The sequence below is a fragment of the Polistes dominula genome, unplaced genomic scaffold (assembly GCF_049000335.1).
Source record: "Polistes dominula isolate Pdom_NZ unplaced genomic scaffold, Pdom_raw_medaka contig_11, whole genome shotgun sequence".
NCBI classification, from domain to species: Eukaryota; Metazoa; Arthropoda; class Insecta; order Hymenoptera; family Vespidae; genus Polistes; species Polistes dominula.
The window spans coordinates 1481169-1508885 of NW_028301154.1; the positions used below are offsets into that span (position 1 = coordinate 1481169).

The following is a 27717-nucleotide window of genomic DNA, read 5'->3' on the forward strand; positions in this document are numbered from 1 at the left end:
TTGTCTTCCATCAACCTTCTTCTTCTTCTTCTTCTTTATCAATACTAACAGCTGCCCTGTACCACCAATAGTAATAGTAGTAATAGTAGTAGTAGTAGTAGTAGTAGTAGTAGATAACTCTTACTATTCTTTTAACTTCATTCTCCGTCTTCTTGACTATTTTCTTTCAGTTTGTTCGATTTTTCTTCTAGCAAACATTCAGCTTACGATCTAAGAGCTAACAGTTCTTCGGATCGATCACAAACCCCCAACCTAGGTTCTAGGTTCTTCCTTCTTCATCGTAAGAAACTAGAAAACACGGGGAGGATTTTTCTTTTTCGTAAAACTCTATGATAGAGAAACCTAGAAGACGGTTACTGTGACTTTCTCTAGGGAAAACAAGAAGAAACCGATTTTAGTTTCCTGTTTCCTCTTTCTTCTTGGTTCCACTTGGTTTTACTTTACCCAGGAGAATGGTTTGAAAGTCATCCTAAGATCGAATGATACCGATCTTGATCACATATCCTTTATATCCTTTTTTTTTTTTTTTGCTTTTTTTCTTTTTTTGTTTTTTTTTTGTTTGGTTTTTTAAAGTATATGAAAAGTATTTTAACATTTGTTCGTTTAGATTAATCTTTAATCGAATAATTTTATATTTAAAGTATTATTTAAATAGTTCATATTATTATTAATATTATTAATAGTATTAAAGTATTAGTTATATATATTAATATATAATAAAATTATTTTATTATTAATTACATTATTATAAAATAATATTAATATATAATTAAATATAATAATAAATAATATTAAATATATTATTGTTATTATTATTATCAAATTATTATTTATTACTATTTTATAAATGAACTAAAAATTAATTTATATTATTATACTTCTGTATCGAATGAAATTTATTTAATATTTTGTTGTTGTTGGATTTGATTGAGTTCTCATAGAAATTTTGTTACCTGACGATTATGGTAGATGGGTTAGAACGTTCATTAAATGAATGGAATATTTGAATATTTTATTTCTATGATTTGTAAATCATGCCATCGAAGAAAGGGTTATATTTAGGTTTTTTTTTATCATAGATAATCAAAGTGATGATAGAAGAAGAAGAAGAAGAAGAAGTAGTAGTAGTTATAGTAGTAGTAGTTGAAGTATAATTAAGTTGATTTTTTTTTTTATGACCCTCTGCGATGTATCTTAAAAAGTGTTATTGCACTTTCAACGGCAATTCAACTTGTGCATAATATTATCATATTTTACTGAAAATGTTTCATTTATGGTCGTTATATACCATGTATTTAAAGTAGGAATACACTTACATACTGTATACTATTATTTCTTTCAAAATTATTCACTCAAGTATAAATCCCAAGTGGTCATCTCATCAAAAAAATAAATGAATTTAGTTTATGCAAAATTCTTACCACTTTATTTTTAAAGTAAAAGTAAATAAATAAAATAAAAAACAACATGTGTGCAAATCACACAAGTTCGAAGTGAAACCTTTAAATAAACAAGTTTCGAGGATAATTTATTATATAATATTATTATAATATTATTTGTACTATTAATTTGTAACTATTTATTTAATTATTAATTTGATTATAGAAATTCCCGCCTGTTCGTATGCAACCCTCCAGACACATTTTGAAAATGTTGCTTGCGAGCGCCACCTGTTGGGACGAAATTTTTTTTTCAGCCCAAACTGTTTATACAGGTGTGTATTACGGGTTGCCTATCTTTCGGGCAAAAAAAAATTCCGTCCCAACAGTTGTTGCTCGCAAGCAACATTTTCAATGTGTGTATGGAGGGTTGCATTCTTATAGGCGTAATATTTTTATAAATAATGATAAAAATTTAATTTTAATTTTATAAGTAGATATACATACATTATATATATATATATATATATATATATATATATATATATATATATATATGTATGTATACATATAAAAAACCAGATAAATTTTACATTTTATAATCAAGTAGGTATATATATATATATATATATATCGGTTGAAATAAAAATAAAATAGTACCGGACCATGCATTATTTCCTCATTAAATAAAATTCGCTGACTTTCTACGTGCTCTTCTTCTTCTTCTCGTCGTATAGTGAGAAAAGGAAAATCCCTGAAGCAGCATTCCCCATTTGGTGGGTAGACGCTAAAGTAGATTCTATGGCTCCATGGAAATATACACTTGGAACGTGCTTTTGGCATACACTTTGCCTATACATGCTGCTGCTTTTGCTTCTGCTGCTGCTACCGAGACTTTCCTCATATGCACAAATACGACGACGTGAAAATGTACCACCAAACGATTTGCCACTGGACAAATAAACGAGCTCAAACGAAAGCTGCAACCAATCCAGGGATCTTTTAACGTTTGTAAATTAACTCCTTAATATGAAAACATTTTTCATTGAATATATTTAATCTTTGTTGAAATAATTATTTAAACGTTCATTTTATTGTTGACTTATTTGAGTGATGAATCACACATGATGATAAATTTAAATGGTTTAATTAATATGTTTTTATATTTATTTAATCATTTGATAATTTGTTATTTTGTTTAGCAGACAAAGTTTTAAAGAGAAAACATATATTATAGTAATTATATTATATACGACACATGTGTACATGTAATATGCAAAATTTTTTTTTATTGTTGTATTAGTTATAGTCAATTAAGTTCGTTGCACCACGTGGTAGAACATGATAGTAGAACGAGAACGTTTAATAAAAGCTACCGCGCGTTACTTTCTAATTAACAATTAGGAATCTACTACTACTACTACTACTATCCCATAGTAAAAGGAGGGGTAAGTGTAAGGAAGGGTAGATTGTAGAAGAGAAAAGGGGGAAAAGGTTGGAGGAGGAACAGGAGCACAAGCACTGCTCGAATTAACCCGTTTGAAATAATTACGAAGCACTGGCCTTCCAGGATTATGAAAGCACCGAAGAAGGAAAACGGTTTTATCGTGTTCTCGCGTTATCCTACATTTTGATCATTAAGTTTCATTATTGTAACGTCTTGTAAGATAGTTTTTCATTATCTTAGGATTATTCTTAACTTGGATTAGTCTAACTCCTTCTTTTATTCGTTAAAGTTAACATCGATTACTTTAAAGTCATATACGTGTGTGCAGGTATGTGTTATATATGTTTGAATTTTATTTTGTAGTATTTTTATCCTGTTATTTTATATGTAAATATATTTTATGTAATAGTATAATAATATATGTAATTATAAAAAATTAAATTATTATATTATTAATTTAATTCTTTTATTTAAAATATATATAATTAATACTGTATATATAGTAATTTATAATGGTATATATATATATATTATTATCAATACTTTAATAGTATTATAGTATTGTATATAATAATTTTAAATATAATAGTATTTAATATATAGTAATTAGTTATATATTTAATTATAAGTTTATTATATATATATATATAATTAGTTATTTTTATATAATATAATATAATTATTAATATATAATTTAATGTATATTTATTTAATTTAATGTATATTTATAAATTTGTAACAATTTTGATTACTTAGGAAACGATTAAAAAAATAATTTTCAGCGTTATGGAAAAATTTGCCAAACTATAATTTTTTCGATTTAAAATAATATTTGCAAGTAAAGGTATGTATGTATGTATGTTTGTGTGTGTGCTTGTATATGTATAAAATCGCGCGTTCTGTTATTTCTATTAAAATAATCTACTTCTATATACAGCAATATAACGTTTCTCTTTTTCAATTGGAAATTATTTCGTATGCATTCTCGTTATCGAATGGAATGAAATAATCGATTATATACGACCACGGTTTATACCAATACCAATACGAATTTTTAAAAAATAAAAAGAATTAAAAAAACAAAAAAAAAAATTGAGAAAAAATAATGGAAAAGAAAAACAATACAATATTTATTATCAAATAATTTCTACGTGTGTTTCGCTTTTCAATTTTCCAAGTAAGAGACCCAATATATATATATATATATATATATATATAAATGTTTGTTTATATGTATTTTCTCTTCCAATCAAATTTTCGTGCAATCACGATAAGGATGAAAACGTAACTTTTGCCATTCGCAAATTGGTTATATTTTATCAAGCACAACGTTATGATTTTTTACTTCTTTTTTTTTTATTTTTATTTTTCTTTTCCTTTATTTCCCTTTTTTATTTCAATTTTTATTTTTATACATTTTTTTTTTTACCACATTTCTCAATACTCACATATGCAATTTTCTTTTCGTTTGTTTTTTTTCTTTTTTTTTTATGTCGAACAAACATTTTTTTAAACATCTCGTACGTATGATTCGAATTTTTATTTATTAAAAAATTGTTTATTAACAAGTAAACGTGATTATATTTTTTGAAATTTTGTCAAACGATAAATTTCATTATAATTATCAATAAAATATATTTTTTAGGATATGCTCATTTTATTAGGATCATGTTAAAAAAATTTTACAATCTTTTACTTGTAATTTAATTGTTGATATAAACGAAAAAGAAAATTGATTTTAAATAAAAAATATAAATCAAAAAATTGTATAATACAATTTGTTAATTAAAATCTTATCTGTGATTGTACACCTTGTACAATAATATTCAATTTTCTCATTGCAAATAATATATTATCAATTTAATTTGTATAAAAACTGAATTATAATATTTAAATAAAAACGATTCGATTGTTCGAAGTTTCACGAATTCAATTCACGAAACAAAAACAATATAAAACGTTTTTGCGAATACTCGTCAACTGCAATTTCAATCCCTGTCGTAAAATTTATTTTTTTTTTTTTTTTTTTTTATCCCTCATATAATATTATCCATGAATAATATTTTCCATAATATTTTTCTCTCCCACTCTGAGAGAAAAAGAATGAAATTTTACCTAGAAGAAGAAAACAAAAATGTTCTTTCGTTCAAACACAAAAAGAAAAAGAAAAAGAAAAAAAAAAGAAAATAACAAATAAAAATACCAAAACAAAATTCTAAGACTAAATTATACGAATAAAGAGGGGAAAGAAACTAAAAAAAATAAAAAAAAATAAAAAAAAAAATAAAAAAAAAAGAGCAGAGACAAGGCAGAAGATTGAAGGAAAATCAAATTGTTGTGTGTGTGTGTGTGTGTGTGTGTGTGTCGCAGCAGAGACAAAAAAAAAAAAGAAGGGAACCTAGGAAACCCTTGAAAAAGGATTCGACGGGGGATAAAACAACCCTCTTCTCGTGAAAATGTTTTCGTTTATGATGAATTGTGATAAATGATGAAAGATTTTTTTCTTTTTTTTTTTTTTATTTCTTTCCCCCTTGTCTCAATGTTCTTAAAAAATCGTTGACCAGTTTCATTTTTTGTTTTGTTTTTTATCGTCAACCTGTCCCATTTACTCCCTTTCTTTAAATTCTTTTTTTTTTCTTTTTTTTCTATTTCATTACCATTACTTTTATTTAATTTTATTTATTCATTTTATTATCATTTTTCTTTATCAATAATAAAATTGACAAAAATTTTGATTGGTTTTAAAGATTTCATTTTTTTTAAATGATTGTATTTGAAATAGAAATAAAATAAATATTGGATTGGCAACTAAGTAATTAATTGCCAATTTGTTCAATGAAATAAAAGATTTTTTTTTAATATTGAGGTACAAATAAAAACTTTAAGAAAATATCTATGCAATGAACTTGTAAAGCTAGATTTGGATGACAGCTAACATATATGAGAAGAAGAAGAAGAAGATCATAACATTTACGAATAATCATAAAAATGGGAGTGAGAGTTATCTATAATTGAAATCGTCAATTACTTAGTTGCCAACTCAATATAATTGAAATATTGTTATAAATCAATAATGTGTACTTACATACGACAGTCAAAGTGGCAGTTTTGACAAACGATTCAAATGATGGGCCTTCAGTTGACACTTCGCATTTGTATTGACCAGATGTTGCCAACCTTACGTTCACCAACCTTATCAATTTTTCGCTGTTTGACTTCTGCGAACATAAAGAAAACGAAAACGTTTGCTTTGGTAATGGAAGACTTACGTATTTCTAAACGTGACGACGTTGTCCTAAGTTTCTTCATCTTGAAAAAATAGTCTTTTTAATAATCGTTTGATAAATTGTTATATATAGAATTTTCATGAATAATATCACATTTATTAATTTTCATTTCACGAAAATGAGATTAAAAAAAGTTAATGGTAATTTTAAAAAGGGTTGGGTGGATGTGAGTGTGGGTTGGTAAAAGGATAATAAACATAATGACCATTATATTTAGAAAATTCGATATTGTCTGATATTGTAATATATTATCGTTAATATGCTCTTCGTTAAAATAAATCATATTTTATTGTCATAATAAAACCCGTTATCGGCAATTACGTATGAAGTAGATCAATTTTCGCATGAGGTTAGAAATGAAATTTTCTCATCTAATGAGTTTTAAATTATAATATGATAAAAATACAATATACAATATATATATATATATATATATATATATATATATATATATATATATATATATATATGCATTATACCTTTGAGTGGGAAAAGAACAAAAAAAAAAACATAATATACAATGTAATACAAAAATTCATTCTTGTTAAAACAATGCAAATATTGTAAAAGAAAAAAATGTATAAGACCACTTTTCCTAATTACAGTAAATTAATTTTATTTTATATTATTTTATAAAATTATATTTTATTATTATTATATATATATATATATATATATATATATATATATATATATATATTTATAATGTATATATAATATATTTATATGTATATTATATTTTATATTATTTTATATAATTATATAATAATATATAATAGTATTTATAAATATATAATAATAAATTTTATTATATAAATATAATAAAAAATAAAATATGATATGTATAAGTATATTATATATTATATTTTATTTTATAGGATAAATATCCTATGTAATATTTTTACGAAAATTAAAACTAAAAAATTCTCTTACAAAATCATAAAAAAAGAACCCCCCCCCCCTAAAATATATTAAATATCTAAATAGTGTAAAAAAAATAACAACAATAACAATAACAAATATTAATCTGACCACATCTGATCACATAAGCTTGACAAAAAAAAATGATTTTCATTTATGCACATATCCCCTATTGAGAGGGGTGTTTAAATTTTGTCAATGTATGATAATAGCTTTATCATTACTACTTATTTCCATATCACACGAATCATTTATTGGGGGTTAGGTGTGAGGATATCGTATTGATCTAGAATCGATTTTGTGGCTAATCCTGACTAGTCGAAGGGCATTCGAATTACGATCCGTTCATTGTGGATATCGAGAGAGAGAGAGAGAGAGAGAGAGAGAGAGAGAGCGAGAGAGTGTGTGAGAGAGAGAGTGTGAGAGAGAGAACGTAGAAACGGATTACCGTGCTCGGTATCTCACTAACGTGAATATATCTCCTCGTTGAAACATTCCTGTGGTAACGTAATGTCGTGTGCATTGTCTTTGGTGGTCGTTAGATGGGTGTAGGTCAAAGAAATAATAATAGAATGTTCACATGTAACACTGTTTAGATTTTAAGATCAAGAAAGATAGAGTGAATGAGAGAATAACGAAGATTGACATGAGTTGAGTCAAATTGATATAGTGTCAAATTTATTATTTTATTTTCAATAATTTTAAATGTTCATCACACAGAACCAATAGAACCATCATCACACCAACACAGTACGATCAAATATTCCAACTATTTCTACACACACACACACACACAAAATGAAAACATCAAAGGAAAATGTTGGACATTTTATTCTCATGTTATTCAGATTTTATGCAGCAATTGTCAGAACAAATAAATATTTTATAATTTAATTTAAAAAAAAAAAAAAAAAGAAATAATATATTATAGAAAGTGATGATACAATGATGATGATAAATTGTTGAATCTGGAAGAAGTTTTGTTACCATCCTTTTGGCGAGAGGTAGAAGGAACACCATTCCTGTTAGGTTTTGATTTAGGGTTTGTTAAATATACAAGAGAAACATCTTCCTTTCGTTTTTTTTTTAAACTTTGAGCTATTTGATCTTTCTACTATAACAGTGTGTATTATTCTGACGAATCTCTAGAATTGCATAGAATTAAAAGTAAACAACAATAACAGAAACAATAACAACAAATATTGATCGTATCATGTAGGTTTGAAAAACAAAAAATTTGATTTTTTTTTTTTTTTATACAGCCCCATTGAAAGGGATGTTCAAAATTTGTCAAAGCATAACAATAGCATATAATAATAAAATAAACTCGTTGAAACTTTATCAACATTGATATTTCCACTTCTGATAATTTAAAAAATATTGGTAGAATTAAAAAAAAGATTAAAAGAATGGAACACAACAAAAATTCAGAATGAACGAAACATAAAGTATACAAAAATTAGATAAAATATGAAACATTCAATCAAACTGTCTAACGAGTCAAAGTTTAACAACAAAATTGAGAAAACTATATACGAAAGAACAGAGATAGTAGTAAGAAGGAAGTAGAATAGACAATACAGAGTATTATGTCGATAGTGACGGTAGTGTGTAAGTTCATTGATAGCGAATGCAAGGTGGCAGGACGTTTCGTGCTTATCGATAATTCATGGGCCGTTAGTAAAGCTCGAGACACGAGTACGCGACTGCTCGCATTAGGTTCGATTAGATACATCCGCGGTCCAATTAACTCTCTCACTCACTCACTCACTCTCTCTCTCTGTCTCTCTCTTTGGAAGCTATATCATCATCGTCAAGAGAATCAACTCTGCTTTGCTCAATTCTACTCTGCTTTCCTCTGATCGGTTCTGATCTGCTATACTCAAGTCTGTTATAATCTGATCTGATCGGTTTCACTATATTCTGTTCTGTTCTGTTCTGTTCAATTCTGGTCTGTTCTGGTCTGTTCTAGTCTGGTTTGGTTTAGTCTTTACTGTTCTGGTTTGGTCTGGTCTGGTCTGGTTAGGTCTTCTGTGTTTAGGTTGTCAACGTTTCAACGCTTCCCTATCTTCCTTTAAAGGGTAGACGAGAAATTGAGCGTCAGGTTGGATTGATAGGACTTCTCAATTGATTGAATCATCCCCTATAGCAATTTATAATACTACTGCATTCTATTTCCATCTCTCTTGATCTTGAATATTTCTATCTTGTCCTTTGTGCAATCGAAACTTGTCATTATGTTTATGGATTGCAGATATGCACTTAAGTTCTTTGATTTTTATTTTGTAATGAAGTAGGGTTTTATCCGTGTGATAATAATGTTATCGTTTGATCCTTTATTTTATTATTTCAAATGTAAGATTTAAAAATGTGGTATGTTTTTTTATATTTACATTTATTTCTTTTAATATTACATATTTTTTTTTTTTATATATAAAAAAGATTTACATTTTTGTTACAGTTAATTTCTTTCTTACTTTTTTTTTTTTAGTATCAAACGATCATTTATTTTGTTTTTAAATTTTTAGTGATATAAATGTTTTCTTTCTGTTTTAATATTAAATATTAAATTATTCGTTGTAGGAAGAAAATGATGTTACATTTGATATTACTAACATGTTAACCACCATGTGTCTGACCTATATCATTAATATTTGTTTGATGGATAAGTTAACAGTAAAGCCTTGTCAATTATATATACGTGGATAATGTAATTGACAGAATTTCGGAAATAATATTACAAATGGTATTATTCCATGGTTAAGCGTCATTCAATTATAATTATTTTACAATTTTACCATTTTATGTTTTAATTATGAACCTAAACACGTTTATTATTTATTTTTAATGATTAATATCTTCTTTTTTTTTTTTTTATCTTTTTCTTTTGATTTTATTTCGTTGATAATTCGATCAGAAGTTTTGAAATATGTGAGAAAACCTGTGAGAAAATCTTGTTCCATATTTCTCATTCGTAGAAATGTAAACCCGTTGAAAAGAAAAGTGTACGAGAGAAAATATAGAAATAGAGGATAGGAGAGAAAAAAACAGAGAAAAACAGAAAGAAAAAGAGAAAGAGATCCGATTTCTCTTGGTCTTTCCATTTGTGAGAGCTACTTGGGCTACTCTGTAGTACTTGGAAAAGGGCATTCGTACAGAGTATGCCCATTGTCTTTTACTTTACTCTCAAGTTAGTCTTTGAGTAAGTTTGTGTTTCATGAACAGAAACGAACGAGAAAATGTTATTTATTATTCTAAAGCTGTGTGTGTGTGTGTGTGTGTGTATGTGTCTTTACTGTTATATTTTGGTACGTCAATGGGTAATTTTTTAAAATATTGGAATAGTATTACTTTACATTTCTATTATTCATAAACACAATTATGTTGTTAATTCCTTATTATTTTCTTTTACAAACGATTTCTTTTATTTTCTAATAAATTTGTATTTTTATTGTTTCTAATAAATTTATTTCTTTATTGTTATATTTATAATATAAATATAATAAATAAAATAATATATTTATAATAATAAAGATAATAAAAAAATAAAAAATTATTAAATTTAATTATTCAATTAAAATTAGTTACCACATTTACCTATTTAAAGTTTAGGTATTAATAAAAGATAAAAAAAGTTAGGTAATAATAAAAGGTAATAAAATAAAAGAGAGAGAGGTAATAAGATTTAATAAATAACATTATTTTTATTGTAATATATATATATATATTATTGAAAGAGGTAGAATTGACTTGGTCATTCGTATTTCCCACGAAAAGAATTTGTCGTTATGGTGAACTAGGTAGATAGGTAGGTAGGTAGGCAGGTAGGCAGGTAGGTAGGTACGTGCCCTGAAGCAAATAAGGAATAAATCAAGGTGGTCGACTTCGTTGACACAGCATCTTGCATGTATTTCCACAAACTCGTGTTGTTTCTATTTGGTTTCTAGAATCGGCAAGATTCCTGTTCCTGTGTTGGTTGCAACTACTGCATCAACCCCCTACGATATTTGCATCTCTTTTGCAATCGTCTTAAGAAACTTGCAAGTTTACTACAACTACTATTACTACTACTACTACTACTACTACTACTACTACTAGTAGTAGTATTGGTGAAAAATAAAACTGATGTAAAAGTATGGGAGAGTTAGTTGGAAGTGCTAGAGGAAAAGGGGATGTGAAAATTACCCTCAACGTATTGCAAGTTCACGGTGTTTAGAAAGTTTTCACGGGAGGGTGAATTCACTCGACGTATTTCAAAACTGGGAGCTTTTCTGACTTTTAAAATACCTTCGTGTCTATTACTACTACTACTACTACTACTACTATTACTTTCGTTAGGTTTTTTTTTTATTTCTATCTTCGTTTATATACATATTTATTAGAACAATCTTCTTTATTCTTTAGTTTATTCTTTGTTTCTTGTTTATTAATCATCTTTCTGAAACTTGAATAAAAATGTTTAATTAATATATATATATATATAAAGATTTTTCTCTAAAAGTTATCGACAGTGTACTGTGTATCGTAAAAATTGACCTATGACAAAAGTAGAGGCTTAAAATGGCTCATTTTGGGCAATAAAATGAACTAAAAAAAAAAAAGAATAAAAAAAAATAGTAATTTAAAAATCTTGAAACTCTACTTATTCATCTTGAAATTTGTTTTTCAGAAAATATTACAATTTAAGTATCAAATGGTCATTACTTTTTATTGATGAGTATATTACTCATAATACAAAATCTTGCCACTTTTTCATGACGAGTATACTTGTCAAACTCCGAGTTAACTTGTTAAAAGATTAAGAATAACGTTGACATTATAAGGTTTAAATATATTCCAAAGATATACGATCTTCTTCTTCTTCATCTTCTTCTTCCTTTTTATCTTCATCTTCATCTTTATCTTCTTCTTCCTTCTTGTTAAGTTGTTCGTATACCATCGTAGAAAAGCGGATGTTAAAATTCGAAGAGTCTCGTCTCGTCTCGTCTGGTTACGGGTTCATTCGCCGTGAGGGGAAACTTACAGCATCCATTAGACGTTCGCATCCATCCATTAGCGTCGCATCTATGGACGCCCGCCGTCGCTGCCGCCGCCGCCGCCGCCGCCGTTTGGATGCCCTTAATGGATTCCACGTTCCGCGTGGAATCGGGTTAATTCATTGAAGCCGAGGGCGAACGAGAGTAAGGCGAACATCCTGCCGTTTTGTATCCGCCCTTTTCACCCAACCCCCTTAAACTCCCACCCCAGTAACTCCTATAACTCCCCTAACCCCACTAACCCACCTAACCCCCAGCCATCACCACTCAAGTCCTCCCCCCTTCTAGCAACCCCTTTACTCTTCTTTACCTTTATTACCCCTATTTTCAAACCCTATCTTTCTCTTTCTTTCTTTCTTCATCATTTTCTAGGTACATTAAGCGAATATTATGCGTCACGGAAGATCATCACTCTCGTTTTATTAAAGTTTACTTCAACTCGATAGATTTTTCATTTATTTCTTTTCTTTTTGTTTTTTTGTACAGAATGAGAGGATATTTTAAATGTTGAAAGAATTGTTTTTAAAACGTTTTACATTATCAATTTATGTTTGTATATTTTAAACATTTAAATTTGTCTTATTTTTATCTTTCGATGGAGGTTGGGTTGGGTTGGGTTGTGTCATACAGTCATATTGTTGTTATAAAATGTTATATAGAATAATTTTGATCTATTCAATATGTGTGGAATTTTGTTTGATTCGTTGTGATGTATCCATTCGTCATGGAAAATAAAAATAAAAAATAGTACGTTCCTTTAAGTTTGTTTTCTAAGAAAGAAAATTGTTCGAGACGTTTGACCGTCCCCAACTTAGTTTTCTCTCCTCCCACTTTCCACTTTTCTGTGTCACACGTTTTCCCAAGTAATCGTTTTGCCGCTAGTGTTTCGCGAGGAAAGAATAAAGGTCATCCAGGTGACCTACTTTCATTTTTTTACTCTCTCTCTCTCTCTCTCTCTCTCTCTTCGTGTATTATTGTAAAAGAAAAAAAAAAAAGACAAAGTTAGTTCAACACGATTTCTTTTCCATCTTCCTTCCGTTTATTTCTTTTATCCGACATTTTACGTTGGTACCTGTAAAACTTGATTTTTTTTTTTAAATTCATAACTATAAAGTATAATAAAATAATTTAATAATAATATTATTATTATATATATATATTAATTTTTCATTAGTATACGTTTTTTAGTATCTTCCTGCAGTATACGTGGGTTTTTCACTTCCGACCTTTTTTTTTTTGTTCTTTTAATGTACTCACAAAATTTATTGAAAAATTCCTACCAATTTTCCAAACCTTCAACTGGGATATATCAATCATTTAATTGTCGAAAAATTTAATTTTGCATTTATATATATATATATTATTTTTTTTATAAAACAAATGGAACAACTTCGTAAGAAAAGTAATTTTAATTCTGATACGAAATATCCATGTAAACCAAACGAAGGGTTAATTATATATATATAAAAAAATAATTTATTTTACAACAAGATAAATTTCCTATAATAATAAAACATGATATAAAATGAGTGACACGTGGCATATTAGTTCGTAAAAAAAATAATTTTAGTTCGGACACGAAATTCCCACGTAAACCAAACGAAGGGTTAGCAATGTATATAAATAATATAAATAATAATATAATATAATAAAATGAATAACACGTGGCATATTATTTCGTAAAAAAAAAAAAAAATAATTAACGAAACTCTCATGTAAATCGTACGAATGTTTAACAATATATATATATAATAGTAATATAAATAGTAATATAATTTATTTTACAAGAAGATAAATTTCCTATAATAATATAACATGACGTAAAACAAAATGAATAACACGTGTCATATATAATTAATTCTCATTTAAAACAGATCTAAATAGTTTCGAATGAAAATACATTGCTGTGGTTTTATTCGTACGAGTAACACGATGTATCGAGTAATATTACTGAAACGTCTCGTTTCCGGCACACACAACAAGCAAAACTGTATATACCATCCCACCCCAAAAACTCAGCCCATCCCACCCCTATTCTCATAGTATAAGACCTTCTAGAATTCGAGAATGGGGGGAACTATATTACCACAGAACAAAACAGAGTTCATAACGTTTGAAATCGTGCGGTCGGTTGGTACCAGGAAACCCAAGAGACTTTGAACCTTCACCGCAACAGGAAATACGAACTTTATCCTATGTAGAAGGGAGACCAACCATAGTCACTCACGTACTTTTAAATATATACCTATACACATATTATATATATATATATATATGTGTGATATATATTTTCATGTAAATGTCTTGCAAAAAAAAAAAAAGAAAAACAAAAAGGGCCTGTACCAATTCTTTATAAGAGGACTTATGAAAAAGATCAATATCGAGAAGCTATTTTTCCTGAACATCTACCCCAACCCCTTTTCCCTTTTCACCCCTTCACTCTCTCTCTTTCTCTCTACTCACCTCCTATTCTTCCACCGCAACCATTCGTAAAATAACAGGATATTTTTTAATACGAGAAGGATGATACGCGAACGATGGAACGAACGAAAAGTATGAAAAATATTTGGACTTTCGGCGTCCACGTGAAAATATTTTTAACGAAAATATTCGTCGACTTTTAACGTTGGCGTGAAAATATTTTTTTTATTATTACATGCATTTCCTTTTTTACTTCTTTATTTCTTTCTTTATTTATTTCGTTGTTTATTTTCTTTTTTTTTACATACATGGGAGGACGAGTCAAAAGAACGAACAAAATTATATTTTCGAAGTATCGTGGCTATTTTTTTTCTTCTTTTTTTTTCTTTAAGGGAAGGGAGGATTTTACCGAGTAAATATTTTCGAACGAAAAATTTTTGTAGAATATATATAGAAGGGTATGGAGTTTGTATTGCATGCTACCATGGAAAGAAATTCTTTATTTTTTCTTTTTTTTTTCACCATGTCAAAATTAAATAGATATTTTTTGGTTTTGTTCAAAATTCAATGCTGTCGATAAATTTAACCGATTTGACCGAAACTTTGTAACGAAAAAATAAAATATTTGGTTGAAGAATTTTTTATATAAAATTCCAACATCAGTATTCTAATAGATAAGATTATTTTCAGATGACAATTTTAACTAATATAGTATCAGGAGTATCATAATTTATTATACAATAGTATTATAATATTATTTTTACTTTTTTTCTAATAATTTGTTGAATAATTATAAAAAAACGCGCGCCTGTAGATATGCAACCCTTCAGACACACGTTGAAAATGTTGCTTGCGAGCGCCATCTCATGGGACGGAATTTTTTTGTAGTCAAAACTGTTTATACACGTGTGTATGAAGGGTTGCCTATCTTTCGGGCAGAAACAAATTCCGTGAAGGTATGTCTGGAGGGTTGCATTCTTATAGGCGTAATGTTTTTATAAAAAAGATTAGAAAATTGTTCATAATTTTATTAGAAAATTTTATTAGAGAACGATCCCATGACTTAAAATCATATTTGTTTATGTATATGTTCTCGCAAGTCTTAACAATAATTAATAATTAATAGGAGAGTAAATATTAATCGTCAAATTGTCTTTACTTAAACATTGTTAAAGACTTTAACCATATATATGAAACAAGTTTAAAATAGATTACATAACATTAAAAAAAAAAAGATAAAAGAATGATGTAAAAAAATAGAAGAAGAAGTAGAAGAAGTAGAAGAAGTAGAAGAAGAAAAGGAGAAGAAGATGTAGAAGGAGGAGAGGAAAATAATGAAGTCGAGCGTCTAGAGAGGGTGGAGTAATTTTCTCAAGGTAATAAACTAAAAGCATCTTTCCTCGGTTATACACTCTGAATCCTCTCGTCGACTAGAAGGCCCACAGGTTCCTTCCTTCCTTCCTTCTTTCCTTCCTTCTTTCATCGTGATCTTCGAAAGACAAAATTACTTTTATCTCTTGAAATATAAAAGCAAAAAATTATTCCTGTGACCTAGTAATAAGCAAATGAAAAAGAAGATAAAGGAGAAGTAATATAGAATTATCAAAAGATTAAAACCAAGAAAAAGAAAAACAACAGTATGAACAAGAAAAAGAAAATAAAAAATAAAATGACCAAGAAACCACGAACAACAACAACAACCATAAGAAGAAGAAGAAGAAGAGGAAGAAAAGGAAGAGAATATAAAAATGAAAAATAAAAAGGAAAGAAATAGAGAGACGATTTAAAAATGGTCAACGACGAATTTAGGTAAAATTTAACCAAGAACCATCTAAGAGAGATATTCCCTTTTACCCTACTTTAAACTTTTCAAAATGGCATAGGTATGCACCTCTTCTTCCTTTTCTTCTTCTTCTTCCTTTTTTTTCTATTAAGAATTCTTTTCCTCTTTCACTTTTTTTTTTATCTTTTCTTTCCGTTTTTTTTTTTTTTTTTTTTTTTTTTAGACGAAACCCCTCACCTCTCATTTTCTTTCTGCTTTCTCGATTGCGTACACCCAGAAAGGACGACAAGGGTTGGTTCGTACTCTGTGGTCAAATCCTTTGATGTCGACCACGATAATAGGAAAGAAAAGATTTACGAGAAGATTCTTCTCAAAGTATCTTTGTTTCCCCACTTCCTTTCATTCTCTCACTTACTATCTTTTTTTTTTTTTTTTTTTTTTTTTTTTATCTATATATCTTTCTCTTTCGTTTTCTTGCACGATATTAGTTACTTTGGATGAACGTAATTCGAAGGATACTCTCTACCATATTTGAGATTTTTAACATTTTTTTCTTTTTTCAAGAAAAATGCTTTTAAAAAGAAAACTGTATTGATAGATATTTGGTAAATAGATATTTTTAAAAATATTTTTTCATTTAAAGATTATATAGTTTATTACAAATGTTACGATAATAATTATTTATATAAATTTATTTTGTTTATTTTTTTTTTTTAATATAATTTAAATTAAAGTAATACTGGACGTATGGTTGGATTAGAAAAATTATAAATTATATAGATAATAATTATCTACAAATTTATTTTTTTTTATTTTTTTAATAATTTAATTTAAATCTATATAATACAATTTAATAAAATATATGTTATTTAATTAAAATTATATAGATAATAATAATAATCTATAAATTAATTTATTTTTTTATTTATTTTTTTCATAATATAATTTAAGGTATAGTAATACTTGGCGTATCTTTAAATTAAAAAAATTAGAAATTTTGTTATTATAATTAATACAATATATAAATCATTTATTTTAGAATTTTATATTACAAGTAAATCCTTCTTTCATTCAACAATTTTGTTGCAGTTCAAATATTACAACAACAACAAAGATTTTTATAGAAAAAAGAAAAAGAAACTACAATATTAAAAAGTTATTTTATGTCTTTCGATTGATCTTTTTGTCAAGAGAAAAATGTGATCTGATTTTTTTTCCTTTTTCTATTACTTTTTATTTTTTGTTCTATTTGCTTTTTTTTTCTTCAAATATTTTAACATTGTCTATTTATTACTCGATAATGTAAATTTCTACATCGACGAGCCATTAAGTATGAGCTAAAAGGAAATTGGCGAATCGATCGAGCGTATCGTGACGTTGTTATCGAGGTTTAAAGGAAAAAAAAAAGAAAAAAAAAAAAAGAAAAAGAAAAGAAAAAAAAATATACATAGGGGAAAAAGCTTATTATCTCTTCCTTTTTTCTTTTCTTTTACGATCGTTTTTAACGAATATCGAACTATATTATCGTTTTCAATCATTTTCGAAACGAATTTCAAACACTTTTTCTTTTCCCATGTTTTTTTATTTTTTTTTTTTATTATTATTATTTTCCATGATTAATCTTGAAATGATTTATTTTTCTAAGTAACTAGTATTATCTATGTGAAATACTTTTAAATCGCGATATAATATTTATATTAAAAATAAAAAAGTCAACATTGCAGTTGAGAAACGATTTTGAGTAGATATAATATTATATTCTCGACTATACCGTATTACACAATCGAAAAATATAAAAGAGTTGGGTGAGGGGGGGGGGCTTTGGTTGGGTATTTGGTTTTCTTTAAAATACGAAACGACTATTCCATGTTATCTTAGGATTGTTTATCGTGAAAGAAATATCTAGAAATTCAATTTTCATCGTGATTTATGTTTTTTTTTTGCATTGGAATAAAAAAAGAGAGAGGGATAGATAAGAAAGAAGTAGAAAGTAGAAGAAAAAAAAATAAATAAATAAATAAGAGAGAGAGAGAGAGAGAGAGAAAAGTAAGAAAAAAAAATAAGAAAAATAATAAAAATGAAAGAAATCCTTGAAAAACGTTGTTGGAAGTTCATAGGGATTGTTCAACGCGAATGGGGTGTGGTGGTGGTACGTCATCTTTTCATTCTCCCTTTTTCTATCTCTTCTTTCTTTCTTTCTTTCTTCTTATTCTTTTTCTATTTTCAAGTATCTCACGCTATTCCTTCTTTTTAAAATTCTCGATAACCAACGATGTATCTTCTAGCGACTATTTTCCTTTAGGAAGAAAAACGAGACTAAAGGGATGAGAAAGAATGCAATCTCAACGGGGATCCCTTCCTTGTATCTTTTATCAAACTCGAACAATATGCGAGTTTTCTCACCGAATCCTAAAATCATACTAAATGTAATTCATAGTTTTCTTTTTCTTATTAGTTTTTTTATTTTTTTTTTTTATCAAATATTATATCATCATCTATATGCAATTACGTTCGTTGTTTTCATTTTTATTCAAAACTATCATTCATTAATATTTTTAAACTGTATAAGGTATCATAAATTACATATAAATGTATAAATAATAAAATGTAAATCGATTTTTGGGTACAATAAATAGAACATAGAAGAAAGTATAAAATATAAAAGTAATTTTTATATAGAAAAAAAATTCATTTGTTGATCCATCAAATGAATATAATATAAAATAAGAAAATTATATATTAGGGGTTTTATTTATCTTTTTTTTATTTATTATTTTATTTAATATATTAATATATTATAAGATTACAAAATTGTGTATTACTGTTTTAGCTATCATTTTTTATTTATTATTGTATTTATTATATTAACATAATATTCTAATATTTTAATTTTGTAATCTCTTTGGCGAAATTGTGTATTACTGTTTTATCTTTTTGTTACTTATATAATTACATTTTTTTTTTTAGTTACAATATCGTAACTATTCCTACTTCGAAATGAAAGTTATGAAGAATTGAAAATGATGTTGGGGTTGAGAGTAGGAGGTAAAGGGGTTGTACTTTCTGAGCTGAGTGTTCTAGAAAATACAAACGATGTAAAATTCTGTTTGTCTCTAAGTTATGTTTTTTCTTTCTTTCTATTTTTTTTTTTTTATTATTATTATTATTATCTAACAAATATTGCTTTCAAGATTATAAGCGTACGATGAAGGGGGGAGTGGGTGGAGAAATTCTGGGCTTGTTATTGCAAGGTTACTCAGCATAGTTAGCTAAGAAGAAAATCACTAAAGTACTCGCTTCGAGTGCATCTTTCTCTCTCCCTTTCTTTTCTCTCTCTCTCTCTCTCTCTCTTTTAGCAAATAGATTTTCTCGTTACACTTGTTAACTTGTTTCCTCCATCTCGTTCTTGTCTTATCTTAGAACTACGAAAAGCTGTTCTAAAATAAAATACCTAGAGATCTTCCTTGATTCGATCATATTAAAAGTCAAAACTTTTGATCGATTATAATCGTAACGCTTAATATAACCCATTAAAAAATTTATTAAATAATTAACAAAATGTAATAACTATTTTGTATAAAAAAAAAGTAAAAATGATTTAATCGTATTAAAAGATTTGATTTATTATTTTTTTTTTATTTAAATATATATGATACATTTAAGAAACAATTTTTGATATGATAATTTAAAAAAAAGTGGTGGAATAAGAAGGAAACTGTAACCAGAAAAACTCAATAATATATAATAGTATCGTATGAACAATTGATATTTGTTATTCGAGAATTGTACATTTCATTTATAAATTGATTACGATTCCTCACATATCCTTTTCTACCTATTCGATACTTGGTTTCTTCTTACTTCATGATATCTTTTCGATATGTATTTCACAAAGATCGATATAACAGTGGAAAGGAAATTCTAGAAGAAAAGAAAAAATAGAAGAATGAAATAAAGAAAGAAAAAACATGAGAGAGAAAAAGGGAATGCAATCTTCCTAGAAATATATATAGTACTACATTATATATATATGTCGATGTATATATATAGATATACGTACGTATCGAAATATCGATATATCAATATATCGAACTTCGATATATCGATTATCGAACTTCGATATATCGATTATCAAACTATCGATATATCGAACTTCGATATATCGATTATCGAACTATCGATATATCGAACTTCGATATATCGATTATCGAACTATCGATATATCGAACTTCGATATATCGATTATCGAACTATCGATATATCGAACTTCGATATATCGATTATCGAACTATCGATATATCGAACTTCGATATATCGATTATCGAACTTCGATATATCGATTATCAAACTATCGATATATCGAAGTTCGATATATCGATTATCGAACTATCGATATATCGATTATCGAACTATCGATATATCGATTATCGAACTATCGATATATCGATTATCGAACTATCGATATATCGATTATCGAACTATCGATATATCGATTATCGAACTATCGATATATCGATTATCAAACTATCGATATATCGAACTTCGATATATCGATTATCGAACTATCGATATATCGAACTTCGATATATCGATTATCGAACTATCGATATATCGAACTTCGATATATCGATTATCGAACTATCGATATATCGAACTTCGATATATCGATTATCGAACTATCGATATATCGAACTTCGATATATCGATTATCGAACTATCGATATATCGAACTTCGATATATATCGATTATCGAACTATCGATATATCGAACTTCGATATATATCGATTATCGAACTGTCGATATATCGGACTTCGATATATATCGATTATCGAACTATCGATATATCGAACTTCGATATATATCGATTATCGAACTATCGATATATCGAACTTCGATATATCGATTATCGAACTATCGATATATCGAACTTCGATATATATCGATTATCGAACTATTGATATATCGAACTTCGATATATATCGATTATCGAACTATCGATATATCGAACTTCGATATATATCGATTATCGAACTATCGATATATCGAACTTCGATATATCGATTATCGAACTATCGATATATCGAACTTCGATATATATCGATTATCGAACTATCGATATATCAAACTTCGATATATCGATTATCGAACTATCGATATATCGAACTTCGATATATCGATTATCGAACTATCGATATATCGAACTTCGATATATATCGATTATCGAACTATCGATATATCGAACTTCGATATATCGATTATCGAACTATCGATATATTGAACTTCGATATATATCGATTATCGAACTATCGATATATCGAACTTCGATATATCGATTATCGAACTATCGATATATCGAACTTCGATATATATCGATTATCGAACTATCGATATATCGAACTTCGATATATCGATTATCGAACTATCGATATATCGAACTTCGATATATATCGATTATCGAACTTCGATGTATCGATTATCGAACTATCGATATATTGAACTTCGATATATCGATTATCGAACTATCGATATATCGAACTTCGATGTATCGATTATCGAACTACCGATATATCGAACTTCGATGTATCGATTATCGAACTATCGATATATCGATTATCGAACTACCGAAATAACGAACTTTGATATATCGATCTATCGAACTATCGCTATATTGATCTATCGAACTACCGAAATAACGAACTTTGATATATCGATCTATCGAACTATCGCTATATTGATCTATCGAACTTTTGATATATCGATTTATCGAACTATCGATATATCAATCTCATACGAAATAAATTGTTTAGATAAATAAAGCGATTAATAAAACAAATTAATTAATTATGATAGAATTACTATAACAATACTTAAAAAGAAATAAAAAAGAAATAAATTTTCAAAACAAATAAAACAATGATTTAAACAACCAAATTATAATAAAATAAAAATTAAAAAAAAAGGTTTTCCAAATATACATTAACAATAATGAACAATGAAAACTGATTGATAATAATCTAAAAACTCGACACGTTTAAACCCATCACTAGAATCTTAAAAAGATCATGGTGTATTCTATTAAACAAAAAAAAAACACGTAGAAAATTTTTGTTATGATTATTCTAACAGCAAAAGAAAATCCAGAAGATGTTAGGTGCAACGTTTGTCCCCGTCTTCTTCTTCGTTCTCGTCGTCAGTCCTTCGAATGGTTTTGTCGGTGAGCTCGATATCCCTTCGATTTGGAAGATGAATTACGTCGAAATCGTTGAGGGTAAAAGAAGCAGAATAAAAAAAAAAACGAAGAAAAAGAAAAAGAAAGAAGGAAAGAAAGAAAGAAGAAGCATCACGGGGTTTGAACGGAAGGAAAAGGAAATCGAGCATCGAACTTTCGAGCGTTCGATTTTCTCGCTGTGATTTTCTTCTATAAAAACCTTTTGCTCCTTACACGCATCTACCAACCACCACCCCAATGGAACCCTTACTCACCCTTCCTCATCATCATCCCCTATCATCACCTAACCCCTTCCCCCTTTTTACCACCATCGTCAGAATCCTCGTCTTGGGAATCTTGGTGAAGGTGAAGGGGGTGGATGGGATTGAGAATTGGTTTGGGTAGGTTGCTGGGTGGTTCAATTGGGTGGTTGGATTTAAAGGAGGGGGTTACGAGAAAGAAGAGGAGGAAGAGAAAACCCCAGGAAAAAGTGGAAAGGGGAGGATAGATGCTCGTTGGTTTTCACACTGCGGGGGGGTTGCAAGATTGATTGCATCGAATCTCGCGCGTACGGTCGACGGAAGAACCCTTAAGACCTCGTGTACCACTTTAGGGAATACAACGTTTCCTTCCTTCCTTCCTTCCTTCCTTCCTACCTTCCTTCATACCTTGGTTGGTTCGTTGGTTGGTTGCTTCGTTGCTTGGTTAGTTGCAACGTGTCTCAAAAGATTTTTCTACCGTGAACGATGTTGAAAACGTACGACCGATAGGAAACTAACACACCTGCCCTTTTTCTTGTTTTCTTTTTGGTTTGGTTGTTTTTTCTTTCGTACCTTATTCTTTTTTTTATTTTTTTATTTTCTACCTTGCTAATGCCACGTCTTTTTTTTTTAGATTCTTTTTGAGCTCAGCAAATTTTTTTCTAAGGGTCATGAAAATTCTTACACACGCCTCACTTTGTATATAAGTTAACCCTTAGTACTTTTATGATGGAATACTACTCGACACGTTCGTATTTTTATTAAAATGATTAAATTGTTTTTCTTTTTAGTTTTGTTTGTTTGTTTGTTTTTTTTTTTATTTTTTTAGTTAAAATAAATTTCAAAAGAAAACATTTAAATGTATTCAAAAATGGTTTGTATTAAAATTGAAAAATATCATTTCATAGTGCAAAGGATTGTTTAATAGGAAGAAATGATGGTGGTTTATAAAGATATATTTGATATTTGAAATAATATTTACCTCAAGGTTTATACCGGGTTGAGAAAATGTTCGTATTTTGGGATTGTTAGATGGTGCGTATCGGAAAAATTCGTGATCATCTTTGAACCATTGGACAGAGTAAAGACCAGTACCACCTGTAAGTCGCCATTCGCATTTCAATTCGATCGTTGAACCTTCCTCAGCTTCATTTGGCATTTCTATTGAAACTTTTACGATGTCATCTGTAACACATATACACATAAACATGTTAATAAAGTTTTCATTTTTATTGCATAATGAGACAAGGTGTAATCAACCTATGTAGACATTAAAAAAGAAAAAATGAAAAGTTCTATAAAATAACGAATTAAATTAATAATTATAAAAAAAAATTATAAAAAAATTATAAAAATTTGTAAAATTATAAAAAAATTATTATTGTAACAAATTTAATAATAAATTTTAATAACTATAAGATTAATCATAATAAATAGATTAATATATAATAGTATAGTTGAACTTTATATCTCGTTTTGCTATTAAATATATAAAATTTAATAAATTAAACAAATCTAACAATAATTAGTAATTATTAAGAGTAGGATAATTTATTGTATAATATTATTATATTATTTTTACTTTTTTTTCTAATAATTTATTTAAAAATATGCGCCTGTCTTGATGCAACCCTCCAGATAAACTTTGAAAATGTTGCTTGCGAGAGACATCTATTGGGACGGAATTTGTTTTCTGCCCGAAAGGTAGGCAACCCGTAATACATACGTGTATAAACAGTTTTGACTGCAAAAAAATTCGGTCTCAGGAGATGGCGCACGCAAGCAACATTTTCAAAGTTTGTCTGGAGGGTTGCATTCCTACAGGCGTAATGTTTTTATAAATACTCAAAAAATTTAACTTTTCAATTTTATAATTAGTCATTCATATTTTTAGAACAATATTTTAGTATCCTCACATGAAAAATAAATTTTCAAAAATCCTTCATTCCCCTTGTTTATATTAAACAATTTTGCCATAAACATAACTTTTCAAGTTGTAAAGAATATTATAATAAATTTTGCAGTAAGGGTCGTGATTCTTCGAAGTACACTTCTTCTTCTCTTATTCTCTCTCTCTGTCTCTCTCTCTCTCTCTCTCTATCTTTCTCTCTTTATCTCAGGACACTTTAATCTCCGAGAACTCCATCGTATTCTCCCGTAATACGAGCAACCCCTCTTCGGTTATAATTCTGGGTGAGTGTGCAAACACAGGGCCTGACTTACGCAACTTAATCTCGACTCTGTAATTTCAACCTAGGAAAGTGTACGTATGTAAGTATATACAGTCATAAAGTACCGTACGATACGATACGGTACGGTAAGGTACGGTACGGTACTGTAAAGGTACGCGTTAGTATGTTAGTTCGTATGTTCGTATGTTTCGTGCTCATCACAGTTGCCACTTGCTATTCCAATTTTGTTAATTCCAATTCACCAAATTAGAATGTTAGTATACGAAAGTATATCCGTCATTATTTTATTTTTATATCATTTGATTAATTATCAAAATTTTCTTTGACGTGTTTTTCATTTTTATTCATTTTTATATATTCGAGTTTAATTATAAATATGTATATCGTGTTATGTAATAAGTTAATTAATGATCAATTAATGTTTCATTCTTATGTATTTCATTTATTATATTTATTTTTTATTATATATTTTATTTATTATATCTTTATTTTATATAATATGTTATTGTTGAATTTATTATATATTTTCTATATTTCATATTTTCTATATATATCACATCAAATATTCGTATTCATTAATCAATAACAAAACTATTACACATATATTAATATTACATATTACATTAATTATAAATTAATATTTAAAATACAAATATTATTGTTAAAAAAAAAAATACTTGGAATTTATTTTAATTTTATTTAAAAAATGTATTATATACATATGAATATGTGTTCCAAAATTAAAATCTATGTTAACGATGTGGATATAATAGTATGAGAAGCTAATTTGAGGAATGTCAAATTAACTGAGGAACTATTCCTAGTTATCTCTCTCTCTCTCTCTCTATCTCTCTCTCATTCTAATTCTATACGAGGATGAGGAAATTGTATAGGTGCTGACATGAAGTGCACACATACACACTCGTACTTGCTTGACCGTGTCGTAGTCGTAGGTCCATCAAGTAGTATATAGGCAAACTAGCACAGTTGGATTAGCTCTTTGGCTTAGGATCATCCAAATTACAAACGTTTGATGTCTCATTCGTAGTCATGCATCGTCGTATATGACGATTAAATCATTTGCTCAAGTGTATTCTACAATACTATTGTAATAATTCACGTATAATCAGAAAATATCATTCAAAATAAAATTCTTCGATGTTTATAATTATATTTTTCTTGATCAATTGATTCATTTTTAAACATTTTCATTTTATTTTTTTTATAAAGAAGAACACGATATAGATCACACACACACGATAGATGTATTATGCATTTATTAAAGTGCAGTTATTGTCAGGGGATGTTTGTTATAAAAATTGTACGATAAAAAATATTTCATTCATACACACACACAAACGCACAATAATCACGTACATATTTATTATTCATAAATTTTAAAGGATTATTATTGCTGGTTATATATATATTTTTAAAGTAGATTATATAAATAAAAAGGATTAAAAATTTAATTCATTTATTTATAAATTAAATTTCTCTCTCTCTCTCTCTCTCTCTCTCTCGATATATTTTATGTATTTTATATTATACATTGCATAATGTTTTGGGATTTGTTTTTAAAATTGGTATTAGTATAAACCTAGTATATACTATAAAGTATATATATACAACGTTGAATATGTAACGAATACAATAATAATAATTCATGTATCACAATGAATTTAGGTTACGTGTTAGATTGTAAATATATTTTGTGTATTAGTTGAAAAATATGTATTGGTATATGAACATATGTTACATACACAGACACACAGACACACAGACACGTGCAAAAATATATATCACACATGGAAATAGATAATCGAATAAATCATGTTTCATCGAGTCAGGATGTGTATTATATTGTTAATACGTTTCCCTATTAATTATATCAAATATCCAATTACAGAATATTCCTACGTACGTATAGGAGTGTACATGTGAATATATAATTTACTTTGATTACTCGATTACGTCATCATTTGATCTGTTATTTGTTGGCAGTATTATACCAATTAGAGATAAATCATCTTTTTATATTTTTATTTCTATTTTTATAAAAATTTTTCTCATGGTATATAATATTTGGAATTAAATTGATTAAAATATATAATCAGAAAATATGAATAATCGATTGAATCTTGTTATTAAATTATTCATTTAACAATTTAGAATACAAATAAAATAAAAATTTTGTATTTTATGAAGAAAAAAAAATACTTACGACACTTTGGATAAAAAAAAATTCAATAATATTATAATAATAAATAGTAAATAATAAATAATATAATAATATAATATTATAATATATATAAAATAAAAATTTTAAAAGAAATATAAAATTAAATAATAATTTTGTATTTTAAGAAAAAAAAAAATACGTACGACACTTTAAATAAAAAAAAATTCAATAATATTAAAATAATAAATAGTAAATAATAAATAATAAATAATATAATATTTTAATATATATGTATATAAAATAAAAATATTAAAAGAAATATAAAATAAAATAATAAAATTCAATAATATTAAAATAATTAATGAGAGATATCTTTCGTATAAAATATTTGATTATTTCATTTTGAAATAATATTACTAGTGAATGTATATTAAAAAAAAAATAAAATAAAATAAAATAAAACAACCATATAGTATATTGGCATGACGTTTTATGAAATTAGCCTAACTACAACGTCAGAAACAGCTGTTTCCGGGTTATCCACGTTGGACGTTTGCGTTTTCCAATTTCTCTCTTTCTCTTTTGAATTTTCTTTTCATC

At 27.4% G+C, this 27717-nt stretch overlaps 1 protein-coding gene across 4 annotated transcripts in view; it reads right to left on the minus strand.

Moving 5' to 3' along the window:
• LOC149030557 (uncharacterized) overlaps window positions 1-27717 on the minus strand; it is a 216441-nt gene that overhangs the window by 47422 nt on the left and 141302 nt on the right. For all 4 annotated transcript variants that reach the window (XM_089178715.1, XM_089178718.1, XM_089178717.1 and 1 more), the window contains exons 3-4: window positions 23726-23928; window positions 5912-6044 (exon numbers count right to left, since the gene is read on the minus strand). In XM_089178715.1, the coding sequence (XP_089034841.1) occupies window positions 5912-6044; window positions 23726-23928 (336 nt within the window). The remainder of the gene's footprint in view (window positions 1-5911; window positions 6045-23725; window positions 23929-27717) is intronic.